Source organism: Lagenorhynchus albirostris, chromosome 19 (assembly GCF_949774975.1).
Source record: "Lagenorhynchus albirostris chromosome 19, mLagAlb1.1, whole genome shotgun sequence".
In the NCBI taxonomy this organism is placed as follows: Eukaryota; Metazoa; Chordata; class Mammalia; order Artiodactyla; family Delphinidae; genus Lagenorhynchus; species Lagenorhynchus albirostris.
In genome coordinates, this window is record NC_083113.1 from 21,621,521 (window position 1) to 21,641,231 (window position 19,711).

At 45.9% G+C, this 19,711-nt stretch overlaps 1 protein-coding gene across 2 annotated transcripts; it reads right to left on the reverse strand.

Annotated features, from left to right (window-relative positions):
- Window positions 1–1,926: 1,926 nt before the first annotated feature.
- Window positions 1,927–13,239, reverse strand: CCNE1 (cyclin E1). 2 transcript variants are annotated; one of them, XM_060130197.1, is made up of 12 exons: window positions 13,007–13,239; window positions 12,490–12,541; window positions 12,295–12,382; window positions 11,999–12,058; window positions 7,449–7,594; window positions 7,201–7,336; window positions 4,363–4,509; window positions 3,728–3,823; window positions 3,377–3,511; window positions 3,155–3,266; window positions 2,906–3,063; window positions 1,927–2,607 (listed from the first exon to the last, which is right to left on the reverse strand). In XM_060130197.1, exons 2-12 carry the CDS (start codon window positions 12,510–12,512, stop codon window positions 2,485–2,487), a joined length of 1,224 nt encoding a protein of 407 aa, XP_059986180.1. In that variant the 5' UTR covers window positions 12,513–12,541; window positions 13,007–13,239; the 3' UTR covers window positions 1,927–2,484. The 2 variants fall into 2 exon arrangements, with proteins under 2 accessions (XP_059986180.1, XP_059986179.1); XM_060130196.1 differs by having other exon boundaries at window positions 11,999–12,067.
- Window positions 13,240–19,711: the final 6,472 nt, after the last annotated feature.

A 19,711-nucleotide genomic window follows, 5' to 3' on the forward strand; every position in this document is an offset into this window, starting at 1 on the left:
AAACAACGAGCTGTCCAAGTTCCATATGGGGGACCTTGGAAAACCTTCAACACCCACCACCTGAAGACCAGTGTTTTCTTTCTTGGGCACGGGGGACAGAGACCTGACAGCAGCTCTGATAAGGGCCAGTGAGTGAATTCTGTGAGCTGGGGTGGGATGTGAGGGTGTGGTGTGCTCTACCACAATCCAATCAGTCTTCATGGTTGCTTTTGATAAATTACTGTTTCTCTAGCTCTAACACAAGTTAAGTTAGACCAAGGGCCCACACTCCTGTTGCTTTTCTGGGTCCTTCCTGCTGACGCATCTCTGCCTCAGAGCATTTGTTCACCAGAGGTGACTAGAGCTGCCACTTCCACCCCTGCTACCTGTTTGGTATCACCTCGCCTCAGCTGGTTTCAGATGAATTGCAGAACAAACGTGATCTGGCAAATGCGTATAGAGCTGACCAGTGAGGGGCCAAAGTTTATACTGACTGCTAGCAAATGGAAGACGCTCCTGTAAGAGGGGAAACTTGATTTTACTTACTAGTGGCATTTAGGGTTTCTGACAGAGCCACAGAAAATACTGGCTACTATGGATTTCACTTACCCTTCTGGGACTTATCCTTTATTAGCACAGATTATTAAGAGCTGCCTGTGGCAACAGTGCCATTTAAAAAAATACTGAGTCTCCAGAAATGCTGCCCTCTGACAATTTACACGTAAGGCAGCCTCATCTCAGCATACTCAGTAACTAACACTCTCTGCAGTACAATAGCTTGCCAAACGGTCCATGAAGCATTTACCTCAAACATGCTTTCAAACCAGTGTTTCCTCACATTTGCCAAGCTCTCAAACTTATATAAAACTTTGAAAATAGAAATGTTTTCAGTGCCATATTTTTGCACAGAATGTCAAATATAAATTAACCACTTTTAGGATTTTTCAAGTCACAAATGATCACCATTAAAAATTCACTACTTATAAGGCAAGAGCATTTCTGAGATGAAGAAATAATTAGCTAGGAGTATCATTTGACTAAATACCATTACATGTAGATTTATAATGCATTTATTAAGAAAACTGTATTAGAACTGCCAGAAATATAACATCACAATGTGAAAAAGTAGGATCTCTCAAATTTCATATAAATATGGTAGATTAAAAGTGGCTGTTTTTCTTTCTACTTCAGATAGATTTTTGCAAAATAATAAAATACCAAGTTGAAATAAATGATATTTATTTGCTCATTCACCCTCCCTTAATGAACCCATACATACACCAAAGCATTGTGAGAAAATGAAACACAAGACTTGACAAGGCCATCACTTTGGGAATGTCCCACAAAACATGATGTGAACTGTACACACTGGGCCTTAAAGTGGACAGTAACCTCCTCTGTTAGCAAGGCACTTGGTGATTCCATAAATGGTCAGGGAACAGACTATATACGAATATCACGGCCTTGAACTACATATAATTTTACTTTGCATTTTCTTGTTCAAAGTATAGTTTTAGGCTACTATGTTAACAAGTTCTCCGAACAAAAAAAATACTTTAGGTTAAGCTTTGGGTAAGGATGAAAAGAGTATTAAATAACACTAATTACAGATACTTTATGACCCTTGTCCTGTGCTCGGGAAGGAATCATACCTAAGAATCCTCTCGATGCAGACGTGACTTCACTACTATCACCACAGCCAGCCAGTGAGGCCGCCGGGAGCCACCACTTCACAGGGCACTGTTGGAAGATGCCAATCAGAGCCTCATTCTAGCTCAGGGGCCCTGAGGAGGCCTGTGAGGCTGCACCTGAAGCTCACTTCAAAAGTTTTCTTTTAATATATTTGCTTGAGAGGCTTGAGCTTTGAGAAGCATGAAGTTAAAAAAGAGAACCTGATATAGCCACATTCAAAGTTGACTCCTAACTTAAATTACCAGACATAGCTCATAAAACCAGCTGTCTCAAAGACAGTGTTTTATCTTTATTAAAAAACAGATAAACATAGCAGCACTTACAAAACAACAGTTCATGAAAGGCATTGTACACTGTCAACTGATAGTATGGAAAGGGGAGGCCCCCAGCATAGCTGGTTGTGGGCTGCGCACCGTTAACGCTCACAACCACCTGTTCCACTTAATACGACTCGACCCAGAACAGCCAGGGGGAGACCAACAGCAACATGGCACTCCTCAACTTCAAGCCTTTGTTATTTGTGTGAACAGTCAATCAAGTCAAGTATCACCCTCCTTAGCAGCATCTGGAGCACTCATTGGTGTTCTGGAGGTGGCTGGTGTACTTGACCCACTTATTAAAAAAATCTAAGCATTCAATAAGAAACACTTCTCCCTGTCCAATGCCATCCACAGAAACCTTCTGTTGCGGAAGAGACATGCTCTTCCATTTAAATATCTGTAAAAGCAAATGCACGCCTCTGCTGCAGTAGACGGGAGAGAACTGGGGGCAGGCACTTCCGCACAGCTGTCTTTGGTGAGGATGCTGGTGTGGTCATGCTGTTCCTTGCCCACTGCTCTGCTTCTTACTGCTCTGTGGTGGGGTGAGGACCCCAGTGGGGAGAGGAGAAATCCTATTTTCTTCAGACAATATGGCTTTCTTTACTTGGGCTTTGTCCTGATGATAAGAATAAAAGCCAGAAATGTTAACATGGAAGAACGTATCCTTTGGGCTTCACTTACTTTGTGCTTTTTTCTATGGAGATGAGTGAAGGAAAAAAATAGCAAAGAACAATCTAAAAGTCTCTGGGCTACATGATACTTAGAGAGAGGATCTGTTGACCACCATTTTTCTTTGCCACGGAATTAAAAGAATCAGAGTCTTTTGGGGATATCTGGAGCCTGTGGGAAAGAAAGTGAAGAGGCTGCTCGGGCAGTTTTAAGAATTCGTCTGGGAAACAAGGAACAGTACTGACCAGCAAATCCAAGCTGTTTATATGGGTCTGGATGTTGTGTGCATCTTCAGCAGGAACTCCCCTGAAGTGCTTAAGTTTTGAACTTCCTGTTTCCCTTATAACCATGGCAAATGGAACCATCCACTTGACACACTTCTCTATATCACACCACTGATACCCTGCAATGAAAATACACGTTAGGCTCAAATGAGGCCAACAACTGGTTTATAAGTTCAATACACCTATGAATGGACTGGAAAGCCAACGTACCTGAAACCTTTTGCATCAATTCAGATGAAGAGAAATGATACAAGGCAGAAGCAGCAAGTACCCCATAAGAAAATTCTAAGCAGCCGACATCCAGGACACAGAGATCTAAAAGCTATGGAGAAGAAAAGAACACTGAGGGACATGCCCAACACACATCCCTTCTAAAGTTACTCCATCTAGTGGTGGGGTAGGTCGCCCCACAGAGGTAATAAAGCCACTTACCTCTGCAATCTGTATGAAGATTTGCTGAGGATACTGCGGCAGGAGCACTTCATAAAAATCATTTAGATATGCGACCTGCATGTATACATTCAGCCAGGACACAATGGTCAGGGGACTTAAATGCCACTTAAGGGCCTAAGGGAAAACAGAGAGAAAAGAGACCAATGGTTGAAAAAAGAAAAAGACATTACTACTCCCTTTGGTCCTCTAAAGGAGTTCAAAATGCAGCCATTTCCCATGCCACAGTGTGTCCACCTAGAGAACACCTAGCCAGATGCACTCATGCTGAATATAGAAAAGATATTATGTAGGAATTTTTAAAAAGGACTGAAAAACTAACTTGTAACCAACCTTCATAATGATTAACTCCATGGTAAGAATTTCATCTCCTGAACAAGCCCCATCTGTAACATAAGCAAACTGGTGCAACTTTGGAGGATAGATTTCCTGAAAGGAAATAAAAGGAAGATACTACTGGCAAAAAGTCCATCTCTGATAGTTTTAACTTATAATGTACCTCCCAATTTATTCTTTTTAATATGATGATATAGAAAGAAGGAAAGGGTACATTGATGGGATAAATACAAGAGCCACTCCAGTGGTTCAAAATGCATTAATTGTGAAAGAAATGAAACACTTACCCACATCAATCAATCAATAAATCAATCAAACTTTTACTCAATGGGGAGCTTTGAAATTTTCACCTTTTCAACATGTTTGAAAGCTGTGCCCATTCACCCTTCTAATCACACCAAAATTTTAATCCTCTCAGGTCAAAGTTCAATTTTTTTGATTAAAGGAATTATATTAACCTAAGCATTTTATATACTCATACTTTTCTTGGTTAATTTCTAGCTTTTTTGTGTGTGTGGCTGAACTTTAGAAGGCCTCAAATTAGAAAAATTTAGACAAATAGTTGACCTCTTCCCCTAATCTCAGTGGAGCTCAAGCATGTACTACATAACAAATATTTGAAAATTATTTACCTCAAGTTTGGCAGCAATAAATAAAGACGAAATCCCAATAAGCTGTAAAAGCGTTTTTACAATATTTTGTTGTGTTGCCATATACCGATCGAAGAAATCCTGTGCCAAGTAAAATGTCTCTCTGTGAAGTTTATAAACTTCACACACCTGAAAAAATAGTAAGTTTTAGAACAGTTACTTGAGAAAAAAAGAAAGACAAAAAACTTGTCATGAGTTTGGTGAAGGATAATATAACCAAATCAAGAGAGAGAACCTGGCTTCTCTGAAAGGATGGTTACCTTGCTTGTCCCTAAGCACATGCACAATGAAAAACTGGAACTCAGGTATAAGGATGAAGTGTTCTGTGATCTATAATATAAGCAAATGTTCACAGGCTGCAAAAGAAGGTACATTCACAGCCTGTTAAAAGCAGCATTTCAAGGAAAAATGGAATTTTCTCAAAGAAAGGTGTCCCCCTTTATAAGTTTCATTATGACATGAGGAAAGAACTACCATATTTCTTCATAATGGGCACTATCAGTATGAAAGTTTGAAAGCTGGAACATACATTTATTTAAAGACTACAACACTAAAACACTGTTAATCTGTTAATCACAAGAGGCAAATGGTTTTTTAAAAACATTAAACAAAAGACTCGGAGATCTAGGTTCCAGCATAGGCTCCCCTTTAGACAAACCCATTTGGATTATCTCAGACTATAAAATTAGGACAATATCTGTTTTGCCTACCTCACAGGATTGCTGTGAGGCATGGTGAAATAGTGTACATGATGGAGTTGAAAAGGACCAAGGAAATATTAGACCTCAATTCATTACTGTCATCAAGTGTCTGATTGTGCATTTAAAACTGCTGTTCCTAAACAGTATATCCCATGTAAGTACACTTCATGGGGTTAATAAGTAGAAAAGGTACCAAAGGAAACAACAAACAGAACATTAGTAGAAAACTCCATCAATCACCAAAGAGTGTTTCTGAAGTCCAGGTGGAGCCATATTTAGAGTTAGTTTTTATAAAATAACACAACTACAATAGGATTAGAAGTAAAACTAGAGCTTCTGTTCTCTAAGGAACAAACTTTCAGACTACTTTACCCAGCTCACCATTGGGCACACAGCATAAGCACTGCCTTTCTTATGTACAGACTTCTTGGCTGGGCTAGGGGCTGGGAAACTTAACATCGCTGCAGATGAGACTGCCTGTGAACTGTGGACTCTAGTCTTGTCCCACTGAAGACATAAAGGTTACCATTCTTTTCTATCCTTTCAATAATATTACATGACTTTTTTCATTGACTTGCAGGGAAAATCATTTCTTTAAAGCATCAATTGCATCAATGGCATCAATTGCATTATATAAAACAGAACCTCTCAGTCACATCATCTTATGAGCTGAAGCCTGAGAGGTTAAAGCATACCACATCTAATGCTTCAAGGAATTATAAAATGTTCCAAAAGGCCCCTAAGGGCTATGTGCCATGGTGGGTCTGTGGACAACAGCAAGGCCAAAGAATTTGTACATTTGTACATTTTCCATGGTGACATTTTCAGGGACCAATAAAGAAAAGCAAATTAAGAACGATAAAAATAGCTATTTTTTCTTGCCTACCATGTAAATTGTACTTATTTCTAATCCACACAAACTCTGCAAGCAAATATTGCTAGAAAACATTACAGATGAGAAAACCAAGACTCACAGTTAAGTGACTTGCCTGACTGAAGCACACAGACGTAAAATGGCAGCAGGGGATTTGACTCTAGGACAAGCACAACAGGGGTACACATACCCCTGCTAATACAGACTTCCTAAAGGGTACATGGCACAGTTCAGTTTTAGGGAATACTTAGACACTCAACTTCCATATGTGCTTTCATAAAACAGATCTGCCTGAGATGTCCTTCCACATCACAGAAGAAAGCCCACTTCTCACCCACCCAAGGCTTACAGAGGTGTCCAGGAAGTGTCCTTAATTGAGCCACTACTGAGTCACCCACACTTCCTCCCAGAAGGAGGTGCACTGCCTATACAATATTACTTTTTATGTTTAACAATTATTCATCACCATTTGTAATACTTGTTATTTTGATCAATTATTGTAGAGAAGTATGATAGTGTGATCAATAAAAGATTTGAACAAAATATTTTGTTAGGATAAAATTCCGTGGGTAAAGAGAAATGAATCCCAAGGAGTTAAAAAGAAACAATGTAAATTTTCTGACTCAAAGATAAATTTGTTCATATATTTTTAAAACATTTGGTAGTGGCTATCAAATAGCTGTTATCCACATTCCACTGTGTACACTCAAAAGCAATTTGAGGGGCTTCCCTGGTAGCGCAGTGGTTGAGAGTCCGCCTGCCGATGCAGGGGACACGGGTTTGTGCCCTGGTCCGGGAAGATCTCACATGCCGCAGAGTGGCTGGGCCCGTGGCCCATGGCCGCTGAGTCTGCGCATCCAGAGCCTGTGCTCCGCAATGGGAGAGGCCACAACAGTGAGAGGCCCGCGTACCACACACAAAAAAAATAAAAAGCAATTTGAGTTTTTACAAATTGAAAGATCAAATATCAATATTTATAATTAACTGGAAAATACAACCTTTGCAACTACTTAAACTTTGAGAAAAAAATTAGATGCCAAATTAAAAATATCTAAGGGGTAAAGATACTTCAGAAATTCTTTTAAGGAAGTACATAAGCAAAAAAGTTAGGCCACTGTAGTATATATACCACAGTTCAGAGACACAGAACGTGTCAATGGAATCAAACACTTGAAGAGATTATAACAGCACAGAAGAAACTAGAAATGGCCAATGCTTCTAGTTAACAGGAAGGCTCCAGCTCACCTCCATTAACCAATCTAGAAGAATCGCTCGCATTTTAGGCTGCAGAAGAGGGTGCCGCTGCATAAAGTGCTTATCCCTCAAGTATGTCTTTTCCTTGTTTAACATGATTTTCCATACTTCCTCTCTATTTGCCCAGCTACAAAAAACAAAAGCAAGCAAAAGACAGGTGTCAGTATGCATCCATACTAGTGAGGCAGGAGTGCACACAGGGAGTAAGAGATCCAGAAGGCACTCAGCAGTCAGCTTACTTCAGTACAGGCAGTGGCGAGGCTCTAGATGGTGTGCAACTCTGAGGCTTATACGCAGAATTCGGGTATACGAGCTCATCCTCTTCTTTGTCAGGTGTGGGAATCAAGGAACAGGGGTTTTCACAGACTGTATTACTGTCCCAAGGCTGCAAAGAAAGACACATTAAAAAAATGTTTGATGTAAACCAGCTGTTTTTACATTCATTGATTTGTCAAACAGCCAGTAAAACAGAAAATGTCTTCACGCTGGAGAGAAACCTCTAGGCCTAAGTCAATATTCTGGCCTAAATTAAGATGGAGATAGCACGGAAGACACAGAAATGACTCCAAGCTTTCATTTCATTTTGTCATTAGCTTAGGAGTCTATGCAGTAAAACCTAAGAAAACTACAGTCAGTAGCATTTTACCCTCCACATCATCATCCTCATATGAAGTGATTGAGCAGCAAAATAGACGCAGGAAGGGTAAGACAAAATGCAAACAGCTCTTACGTTACCAAAAAAACAAAAGAATAAAATCTATTGGCAGCTCAGTAAGACACTGAGCATGACTCCTAAAGTGTGTTGTGAGATTATTTGGTCACAATTCAAAGATTTGTTTTTTTTAATAAGTACAACTAACCTAATTAAATGTCTTAAAAGTGAAAGACAATTTCCAGTAAAAGCATTTACATAAGCACTCCACAATCACAAGTATAAAAAATGTAAACTGATTGCCATCTATATTTAAAGTCTCCCCATTTTAAAACAAAACCCACCAAATGTGACATCTTCCTTTGGTTGCAGGTCAAGCCAAAATTATTACAAAACGGGGACCTTTCCTTTTCCTTAACTCAAAATGAAACAAAAGGAGCATCTGCCTAGTTAAAACCGAATCAAGCAATAGTCACAGGATATATTAAAAAGTCTGTAGAGATAAAGCCTAGATATTCCTGAAGACCTCTAAAACCCACCCCAAAGCCTTGCAGAGTGATAAATGCTAATTGAATAAACCATCATTAAAAACCCAAACAGGGCTTCCCTGGTGGCACAGTGGTTGAGAATCTGCCTGCCAATGCAGGGGACACGGGTTCGAGCCCTGGTCTGGGAGGATCCCATATGCCGCGGAGCAACCAGGCCCGTGAACCACAACTACTGAGCCTGCGTGTCTGGAGCCTGTGCTCCGCAACAAGAGAGGCCGCGATAGTGAGAGGCCCGCGTACCGTGATGAAGAGTGGCCCCCGCGTGCCACAACTAGAGAAAGCCCTCGCACAGAAACGAAGACCCAACACAGCAAAAATAAATAAATTAATAAACTCCTACCCCCAACATCTAAAAAATATATATATACCTATTAAAAAAACCCAAACAATGCTTCTTTTAAAGATTTCAGATACTTAATTTAAGTCAATTTTTAATATTTGGAAAATAATGTCATTTTGCCATTTAACATTTTTCCTTTTAAAGCTACTCTATTATCTTACTCTAAAGGACTATTATTGATTTTTAAAATTATAAAATAGTAATTTTATTGAAGACAGGGCATGTTAACAATCCTGCCAGTATGGAAGCTCTATAAAAAGTCTGAGACTCTTGGCTTTTTTTTTTTTTTTAAAGCAGAGAGACCATTAATATTGACTAGAAAAGAGACAACGGAGAAGACTATATATGAACATAGAAACTTGGGCTCTAAGTGCTGCCTGGAAGATATGGGACAGGGTGGCTATCACAGCACACCGGTCACTTTCAGAGGAAGCCAGAAGCACTTTCAGGGTACTGAGAAGAGCAAAGCAGGATAAAGCTCTTCTCCATCCAACGTGCAAAGAATTGGGCATGCAAATTAACCATGACAGCTCTTGCCAACAGCTGTTGGAGAAGGGCAACATCCACTTCCAGTTCTAGTATCATGTGCTGGTAGTATTTCCTTGACTCAAAAAGGGTCACATTACAACTGCTTTAAGTTGCTCTTCATTCAACAATGAATTCTAGTTTTGAAAGCAGAAGCTGGTTGTCACCCTCTACAGCCACATGGCTGAAATAGCTGAGAGGAGGCTTTTGGAGATAAAATGGTAACATTTCCCTACCTGTAGTTCACAGAAAAATTGGGTGAACCACAAGCAGACAAATGGTTCCCAAAGTTGGCCTTTTAGGAACCAGTGGATGAAGCAGAATAATGAAGTCTGTATCATTTAACTTGAGTGTATACCATGTCTCAAAGAAAGCAAGATCAGTCTGACTTTAGGAAGGAACTGGGTAACAGCAAGACACCAACTTTTAACTGAGAATAAAACTACCTTATGCAAAATTATGTTCTGAGAAGTAACTAATAGAAATTCCAGGACTCCACTTCAGTAAAAAAGTTGGGTCTCATGCAAAAAATTGAACAACAAAAATGGATATATTAAATAGACTTTAGATAAAAGAGTATTATCTTCATTGAGAAAAACCTAAGGTAAGAATCAAAGGTTCCATGTGGTCTTGACGAAGCAGTTTCATGGAGTTGAGCATGAGGGCTACAAGTAGCTCAGAGCTGTTGAACAGGGCTGAACTATGATAACTCCAGAGAAAAATTCTGTGTAATTAATTGGCAAAAAGGTTGTTACCCCAAAATTCTAGCTTCATGAATCTACACAGAGAAATAACATAAGACATTGATTGCTCCATAAATGATGGGTAATTTTCAAGCTATCTACTTTGCAAAATGTGTAGAAACCTGTTGTCATTAATCTCTGAAAAACCATGAAAACGCCTTCTAGTGGGAAATAATATGGCTATTCATGTTATCACATCTATCAACTCTCTGCAGTCCAAGGATAGGACCAAAGCCCCACCTTAGGCACCCTAGGCACAGCTCAGGTTATCTTTGAGAACAGAAACTACCCTAAAACTCCAAGAAGTCAACAGGGACAGCTTTGCTTCATCCTAAGTTAAAAACTTCAATTCTGGGCTTCCCTGGTGGCACAGTGGTTGAGAATCTGCCTGCCAATGCAGGGGACACGGGTTCGAGCCCTGGTCTGGGAAGATCCCACATGCCGCGGAGCAACTAGGCCCGTGAGCCACAACTACTGAGCCTGCGTGTCTGCAGCCTGTGCTCCACAACAAGAGAGGCCGCGATAGTGAGAGGCCTGCGCTCCGCGATTAAGAGTGGCCCCCGTTTGCCCCAACTAGAGAAAGCCCTCGCACAGAAACAAAGACCCAACACAGCCATAAGTAAATAAATATACATTTTTAAAAACTTCAATTCAAAACACAGGTGGGAAAATAACCAATCTTGAATTTCACAAAGTAGAGGTCCATTTTAGTAGAAATCCACAAAAATTAACTTGCTTGGTTTGAAGTCTTTACAGGGAGAAAAAAGGAAAAAAAGGAAAGAACTTGGAATGCACTCTCTTATTTCCTTTCCTAAAGTAAAGTATTTCTTCTTCTAATACAGTAAGGAAATCATCAAGCCATTGTTCAATATTCAGTGGAACCTCCCCAGAAATACTAATTACTAGGGTCTTATGTGCAGTAACAACTTTTTACAAATAATGTGCCCCTCGACTTTGAAGCCCTTCACTCTTCCAAACCCAGTTGCTATGGCTGTTGCTCACTGCCCTACAAAGTGATGTGCTTCCACTGCTAACCTAATCAGGACCAGTATCCTCAGCTCAAATACTATTCCTGCTCAGCTTTTATCTGCTATAGCGTCAGAAAGCCTAATCAGCTAGTTTGGAGATAGGCTGCTTCCCCTACTAGAGCCATAACTACAGTCTCCAGCCATTTCTGGAGGCAGAGAGATAATACAAGCTTTTTCTGCTAGGAACTTCTGATATTATGATGATACCATGAGCATGTAAGAAATATGGCGGGAACTCCATGAAGGAGGGGCAAGAGAAATGGACTAGTCAATTTTAAAAATGTGTTGAGATGCACATATCATTACACAGAATGTCCTCCTAATACTCTGGTGGAGGACAGATCAAGCTCCAGGTGACAGTGACCACTGTAGGTAATTGCTGGATGGGCTAGAAGAACTTTCAGAAAGGGGGAAAAAGTTTGAAACATGACCTAAAGGGGGTGGGAGCAGGGACGGGAAGTCCTTAAGCACCATGACGAAGAAACACAAGTGTGGATGTGTGCTTATGTGTGTACACACAAACCCCCATCCTCACAGTTACCCAAAGAGCTCTGTCTCAGGAGCCCTCCCCGCAGTTCACCAGCCCACAGAGAGGCTGTAGGACAGACTCCGCCCCTGGCTTGCACAGGACTCTGGGTTACTTTCTTCCTCTAACTGAGTCTCAGTTTCCTCAAGGGCAAAAGGAGAGGACTGAGTTATGTGAGGTCCATTCTGGTTCTTCCAGACATCGGCGCATATTTGTCATCTCAGGGATGTCAGTCAGGAACACAGACCTTCCTGGAATCTCAAGGCTGGCAGAGGTCAGTGCCCACTGACAGGCACAGCGCTCAGTTGTATGGACTGTGGCCACAGTAAGAGAAAAAGCCTTCAGCAGAAAGCAAGGAAATATGAGACTTAATGTGACCCCAAAATAGGAGACCCTCAACTTAGACCTAATCAGAAAATGTACCTACCTGACTGCCACACTGGTGTCTCACGGTCCTGTCAATTTTGGCAACTTCTTCATCTGGATCCTGCAAAAACTAACATAAAACAACCCACACCCCAAGGAAACACACCAAACAGCCCAAAGACAAAAACACAGAGAGAGAGAAAAAAAAGAAAGCTGGTAAGGTTATGAGCACCATTTCTGCCAAACGCACCCCCCTTGACCCCCTATCAATATATATGTGGTCAGAACCCAGCCTGGTACCCAGGTAAGAAGGGGGGTGGGGGGGAATCCTCCCCCACCTGTCTCCTTTGTACTCACAACGGCCACATTTGCCTTCCTTTTCCTGGAGCGAACAGAGACATCGGTGCCGCTTTCCTCTTTCATGGTGCCGGGTTCCTTCCCATCCCTGAAAAGCCAGGATGGCACAGAGGTAAGAGTTCTCCCCAAATCTCGGCCCACCCCTCCCCCACCACTGCACACCTTCCCTTTCCCCGCAGCGGCCAGGCCACTCACCTCTCCTTCTTTTCCCTCGGCATGGCGCTGGGCGCAGGATCAGACCTCAGGCCTGGGGGCACGAAGCGGCAGTGGGGTGAGGACGGCCGGCGGAGGGGACCAGGGCCCGCCGGTCCGTCCCGGGCACCCCTCCCCCTCCCGCGCGGGCGGCAGCAGCGGCGGGAGCCTCCCGGGCCGGTCGGGAAAATGGCCGATGGGCCCGGGGTGGCCTGTCACCCGCGGCGCCGCCAGCGGCCGGCGATGCCGGGTCGGAACCCGGGGTGGGGGGGGGCCCTCGACGCCCCCCGAAACCCTCGCCGGCCCATCGCCTCCCTCGGGGCCCCGGCTGCCTCAGTCTTCCCCTCAACACCTCCCCGTAGCCTGTCCCTGAGTCACCCTACCGGGGCACCCCGCGCGGACGCCTCCAGGGACCCGGCGACCCGGCCTCGCCCCACCCCCACCCCGGCCCGGCCCGACCCGGGCGCTCCAGGAGTCCCAGCCTGCCGCACCGTCCGGCAGCCCGCGGCGGGGTCCTTACCCGAAGCCGTCTCCGCGGCAGGCAGGCGGGCTGCACGAGCCGAGGCCGGAGGCAGGAGGCAGAGGCGAGCGGGAAGCCGGGAGGCGGGAGGCTGCGGAGGGCCGAGCGCGCGGCGGTGGCGGGATCCGCGCCTGCCCCCACACCGCGCTGGCGGCCGAGCCGGCTGCTCCTGCGCCCGGCTAAGAGCGGGACATTTAAAAATCCCAGCGCGCGGAACGGGCCCCCGGCCCGCCCTCGCGCCCTCCCGCCACCCTCCGCCCCGCCCCGACCGGCTGGGAGCCCCTCAGCGGCCGCCCGAGGGCCCGGGCCCGCCCAGCCACCGCCCTCAGGACCGCCCCGTGTGGCGCTGGCCGGCCCCGGCGCTCCGGACCGCCAGGGGCGGGGCCAGCGCGGGGCGGGGCTAAGTGACAGGGCCTGCGCGCCGGAGAGGCGAGGCCCGGAGGCCGGGCGGGGCCTGCGCGGCTAGAGCTGCGGAGCCCGCGCGGGGCCGGACTCGTGGGCTGGCCCGCGCGCGCGGGGGGGCGGGGCCGCGCAGGCGGGACGCGGGGGAGCTCTGGCGCGAGTGCGGCGGAGGGGTGGGTCGCAGGGCTCCGGGGGCGGAGCCGAGCGGCGCTGGAGCGGCAAAAAGCCGCGTGGCCTGCGCGGGTGGAATGTAAACACGGCTGACGGCTGGGGTTCGGGCCCCGGCTGGGGTCTGCCAGAAGACCCGACGTCCGTTGGCCTCAGGCGCGCGCCCTGTCCCTCCTTGTACGTCCTCCCCGCCCCCGAGACGCAGAGTTCCGGGCCCTCAGTCGGGGCGGGGATGTGCCCAAGGTCACAGCGCCTGGTCACAGAGCCTAGAACCAGGGCCTCAGGCCGCCTGATCTGGGGCCCCCCTGGGGAACAGCTGTTACTCCTGGACGCGCGTCCATCCCTCTGTCCATGCGTGCTTGCGTTCATTCAGCTAATAGTAGAGCACCTTCCATATGTGCCCCTTCCCCCAAAATTCTTCAGAAGACCTTTCTGATTCTGGGATTTCACGCAGACCTCTCTAGCTTAAGTGTTTACATCGACGGGCCGCAAAATCAAATCTACACTCCTTGTCCTACAGGACTCCGCGTGGACCGGCCCTCAACCCCTCTCAGACCATTCCTTCAACCCCCTCCCTTCACAACTCTTTTGGCCACCCTGTGTCCTTTCTCATGTCAGGGCCTTGGAGTTTGTTGTCCCCAGCTCTAGCCCCTTCTGGCTGCTCATCCTTCCTGAGAACTTCAAGGTCTTCAGTGACCACTTAATTTAGAGCACCCCTCTCCCCAGGAGTTCCTGTTCACCTCATTGCCCTGCTGTGGTTCCTTCACAGCCCTTGCCACCATATGTCTCTTGCTCCTGTCCATGTTTGGTGCTCCGCTCCCTACCTTGTCTGTCTTGTTCACTGCTGTATCCCCCAGCTCTTGGCAAAGTCCCTGGAAGGGGGGCACTTAAATCTTACTTGTGAAGGAATGCTTGAAAAACACAATGACCAAGCCCTTGTGGAGTTTACAGGCTAAGAAGAGAGACAGGTATTGAACAATCATCACTTGAAAGTACCTACTGTACTAAACTTCTAGAAGAAGCATGTAGCAGAGGGCTCCTAAACACTCCTCAGCCCCTTCCTGATTTACAGTCCCAGTCTTGGACCTCCTCCCTCCATGACTGTCTTCTTGAAGTTAGAGACTAGACCTTATTGGAGGGCCTGACTTGTGTCATCCTCAGAGGTCCCTGCTAGCAGATTGTTGACCTTCCAGGGGCTCTGAGGTCAAGGCTGCTGAGATGACTTGCTCAGATTGGCTTAGGTAGGCATGGGAACCCAGGCTCCTGAATTCCCAGCCCTTAGGTAGTAACAATAACAGGTATCACAGACATTTCCAAAATAGCAGATTTGCCCTAAATCCTTCAAAGTATTATCTCAACTAAACTTCACAATAATCCTGTGATGTTGATACCATGATTGTCTTATTTCACGTATGGCATCTATCTACTTCTTAGGGTCATTGTAAGGATTAAGTGAAATAATGCAGATGAATTGCTGAGTACAGAGCCTGGCACATAATAACTATCAAATAAATGACAATTGTTTAACAATGATAGACAAGACAGTTTTCCATAGTGGTTGTAGCAATTTATACTCCTACCAGCAAAGAATAAGAATTCCTGATGTTCTATACCCTAGCCGATATTTTCGTCAGTGGTAAAATGGATAAGTAAATTTTGGTATATTCATTCAGTGGAATACTACACAACAATAAAAAGGACAAACCACTGAAACATACAGCAATATGGATGAATCTCACAGACATAATGGTAAGCACAAGAAGCCAGATACAAAAGAGTATTCCTGTGTGATGCCAGTTATTAGAAGTTTAAGAAAAGACAAAAACTGTGGTGACAGCAATAAGACCCCTCTGGGGTGGGGGTTCTGGGTACCACCATACACATGTTTCATATCTTGATCTGAGTGGTGGTTACATGGCTGTGTACATATATAAAAGTTGAATCACATTTGTGATTTGTGCACTTTACTGAGCATATGTAATACCTAAAAAATAAAATAGTTATTTTTTTAAAAAATAATTTAAAACAAAGTAAAGCAAGACTTTAACAATCCCTACCCACTCGGGAACTTCCAGTCTGGAAGGGAGGCAGTCATGTAGGTTGGCAGTTACAGTACAGAGTGATAAGGGCTAGGATGGGAAAATTCTGGGGGCTACGAATTCACGTGGAGTTAGGGGCAAGGGCATCCAATCTACTCCTGGACACTAAGAAGGCTGCTTGGAGGAAGCAGCCTCTAGGTCGGAAAGATGAATGTATTTGGCAGGAACAATGGAAAAGTTATGTCTGAGGCAGCAGAAACAGCCTGCACAAAGACTTGGAGTCTTCAGAAATCAGTGATGGCTACTCGTCTGGAGCAGTTCACCTTTGGCTCTTTGAGTTCATTTCATTCTGTGTCCAAACATTGACACAGCCTTGAGGGAGACTGTGCATTACACTAGAGGTGGTGGAACAGCTGCTGTGTAGGGAGGACAGCACCTGCCCTCTGCCATGAGACTTTGGGAAATTCCTTAACTTCTTGGTGCCTCAATTTCCTCATCTGTAAACTGGGTGTGATTTTAATTATTCCAACCTCCAGAGTTGCTGTGAGGAATAAATGTATTAATACCTATAATGCATTTGCTATAGTATCTAGCATAGAGTAAGTGTTCAATATGTATCAACAATTATTATTATTATTCATTAAAAAATTGGGGGCATTGGCTTACCTTCATATGTGCTTTAGGCCCTGATGATGGTGGAGGGTAAGGAACCAGGATACAAGCATTAAGAAGTAATCCCATGGGGGTTGCAACGGGAAAGTGCTTCCCAGATACGATTCCTTAACCCAGGGCCCCCAGGCAGCCTTCAGGGTCCCAGGAAACTGCCTGCTGACAGTGCCGGCCTATCAGGTGCACTTTCCTGGGCAGCTGGTGCATAACTGTTACCAGCTCCGTGCAGGCACCTCACAAAAGTTATGGAGCACTGGAGAGGGCTGATGAGGGAAGGTGTGGGCTGTGACTGGGAGTGGAGCTGGCCCAGGCTTTGCTCTCAGGCAGAGCTGGACAACTGTGGCTGCCTGGCTGAGCCAAAGCTGGGGGGTCTTGTGAGGCTACACACAGGAAAACCAGAGGAAGAGGGGTCAGACTAGCTGCACCACTGCACCGGTGTGGGCTGTGGCATCGGGGCCAGGCAGGATGAGCAGGACCCAGGGCCAAGGAACTGAGTGTGGGAAGGCCTCAGAGGCTTGGCTCCTGTCCTCCCGCAGCCCTGGGGATCTGTCTGCACAGCCTGCCAGGTCAGCCGGAGTCCCAGGCCCAGCCCACTCCCCAAAACTTGATTACTGTTCAGATCGAGCTCACACTGCTATGGATTCCGAGGGGGGAGATTAGCAAACCAATAGGTGGCCCAGCCCTGGCCTAACCCTCTCTTACACTGGAAAGCAAGTCCAGTCAACACTTTAGACAGAGGCTCTGGTTAATTAAAAAACTCCAGTGAAAACTAAAACCTTTAAACTGAGTATATGATAGAATAACGATGGCAGCTGACAGTTATGGATTCTGTCCTAAGCTGGGGGTTGCCAGGAACAGAGTCAAATTTGAAGACACTTCAAGGAGTGGGAGTGTGTGACCAGGTTGCTGGGGGAGGGGCAGTTATGCAGCAACAAGCAACCCCCCCAGCATGGGCTAAGACACAAGAGTGCTTTGTTCTGTGTCTGACCACCATATTCCCAGCTTTCAGCTAAATCGCCTCATCTTGGGTTTTCTGAAGGCAGGCACAGCTGCAGGACACAGAGCAGGGGCTTGGAAAGAGGAAGCCCTGGAATCTTTTTTCTGATCAGGGACTCACATTTTCCTTGCAGCACCACACTCTTGAACTTGATGGGGGAGGGGGACTTGGCCAATCAGGGCACTGCATTCCTGACTGTGTCATTGGTTCAGGGGTAGGCACGTGACCCAGTCTGGACCAGTGAAAATCCTCTGGAGTTGCTAAGCTGATGGGAAGAGGTCTGGAACTAGGAGGCCATCTTGCCACTCAGGGCGACCTTCCTTAGAGGGAGGTCCTCTGGGGGGGGGGCGGTGCACAGGGAAGCAGAGCCAGAGGAGAGGGGAGGCAGCCTTCTGATTTGTTGAGCTCCTGGATCCAATCAAGCCCAAGACCAGATTACTAGGAACTTTCTGGATGCTGGAGCCAATTATTCTCATGTTTATTTAGACAGTAGGGCTTGGATTTCTCATAACTTGCAGTCGAGAGAGTTATGGGTGTCACTTGTGCCCATCAGAGGGCCTCTGGTGGTCCCCTAGACCCGTGCAGGCCCTTCCTGATAAGGTCTGTAAATCCCCAGTGGCATGGCTGGCTGGCTGGCATGTGGTTCTGGTGGTGCCAGACCTGGGCCATGGTCTCAGTTCCCCAGGAATCCTGACTTCCATGGTATCTCCCTCCATCACTCGCTGATATCAGGCACCTAGAAATCTACTTGTTAATCAGTCTGGCAGCCTCGGGACCCCCAAGAGTAGGTGGGCCTGGGGTGCACTGGCTTGACTCTGCCCTCTAGGAGTTCCCAAGAGCACCTCACACCCTCTGGGGGCAAGCGGACACTAACTGAACAGGACTCACTCCTAACATGACCAGACAGAGGTCACAAACTGATGCTGGTGGGCCACAGAATACTAGCAAAAAGTTGAATTCTTGTACACGTGAGGGTTTCCGACTCGTTGAGCAACAGGATTATTTGGCAAAGTTGGGCTCACATCTGTGCAGGGGAACGGCATGCTGCTGACCTCTTTGGGTGGGGCAGCTTCGCCCTATGTCCATAATCCTTTAGGTATCAACATTGGCCACGTAGTTGCCTGACCTTGAGACCCTGCTAGGAATTCAGAGCTGAGCCAGAGCCTGCATAGCAGGGTCTTGGATGAGAGAGGTCAGGATTAAATAAACAAGAAGGAAAGAAGGAAGAAGGCATGGAGGAGGGGGTAGACTGGGATGAACCCAGGCCTAGAGGCCTGAGCATTCCCCAGAGCCCAGCACAGAGTCTGGACAGCCAGGTTTGCTGAATAAATAAGTGGATGGATGAATGGATAGGGGGCAAAGGTGAGAGGTACAGAAAGCCTTTTCCAGATGGTGACGGGAAGCTGAAGAGGCCGGGTGCATGGAATAGGGAGCACATTCTTTTGCCGCAGCCCATGTGGGGCTGGTATCAGGGTCAAAGAGGGCTCGGCACAAGTAACCTCCACGATCAAGGCTGGAGCTTCCCCACCTCCCACCCTCCCACACTCTCTTCTCTGTCTGAGAGCCTCTCTACCTTCAACCTTTCACTATGAATTATTTTTCCCACTTAAATCTGTTTATATGAAAAGGGAAACCTACTGTCCCTACCCTAAATGGAAAACCAGCATCACCAGCCACAAAGAGAAGGGAAGCATCGAAGTGTTGATAACCACAGACAGGACAATGTGAGGCAGGCCATGAGCCTGCGGCCTGATCTCTTTCTGTTTAAAACAGGAGATGACAGTATGGGTATGATTCCATTAATACCAGGTACTAGGGTGGTCAAATTCGGAGAGACAGAAAGTAGGAGGGCAGTTGCCAGGGCTGGGGAGGGGGGATGGGAGTTATTATTTAACGGGTACAGGGTTTCAGTTCTGCAAGATGAAAAAGTTCTGAGGATGGCTGGTGGTGGTGGTTGCACAATATTGTGAATGTAATTAATGCCACCAAATTAAACATTTAAAAATGGACAAGACAGTAAGTTTTATGTTATGTGTATTTTACCACATGTTTTTACAGGAGCTGAGCAGACATTAGAGAGGTTTCAAAGCCATCTCCTTCAAACTGAGCCTTTCTCCTGATTAAGCAGAACACGTGAAGGAGAATTGAAACGAGAGTGACTCACCATGTGACGTGGTATTATTTCAAATTAATATGTAAAACCGTGGTCAGAGGAAGAAAAGGGATAAGTAATGGGCCAGGGGTATAGGAAGGTGTGCGGAGGGACAGCCCCTCTGCAGTGCGAGCATTCTTGTGTCCTGCAGGAGGATGCCCTCGGTGGCTGCAGGCTGGCGTGTGCCCGTGCTGCGGAGACAGGGGTTGCAGCTGCGGGGTTCCTAGGTCAGCGTGATCTTGGGGAAAGCACTTCACCTCCTGCTGCCTCAACTTCCT

What these genes read in the sequence shown, in the direction of transcription:
- CCNE1 (XM_060130196.1), bottom strand. Translation starts at nt 12,512, where the DNA reads ATGCCGAGGGAAAAGAAGGAGAG. An exon ending in CCGAGGGAAAAGAAGGAGAG is followed by an intron (nt 12,383 to 12,489) that starts GTGAGTGGCCTG and finishes CTGGCTTTTCAG; the next exon opens with GGATGGGAAGGAACCCGGCA. An exon ending in TGGAGTTAATCATTATGAAG is followed by an intron (nt 3,512 to 3,727) that starts GTTGGTTACAAG and finishes GTTTTCCCTTAG; the next exon opens with GCCCTTAAGTGGCATTTAAG.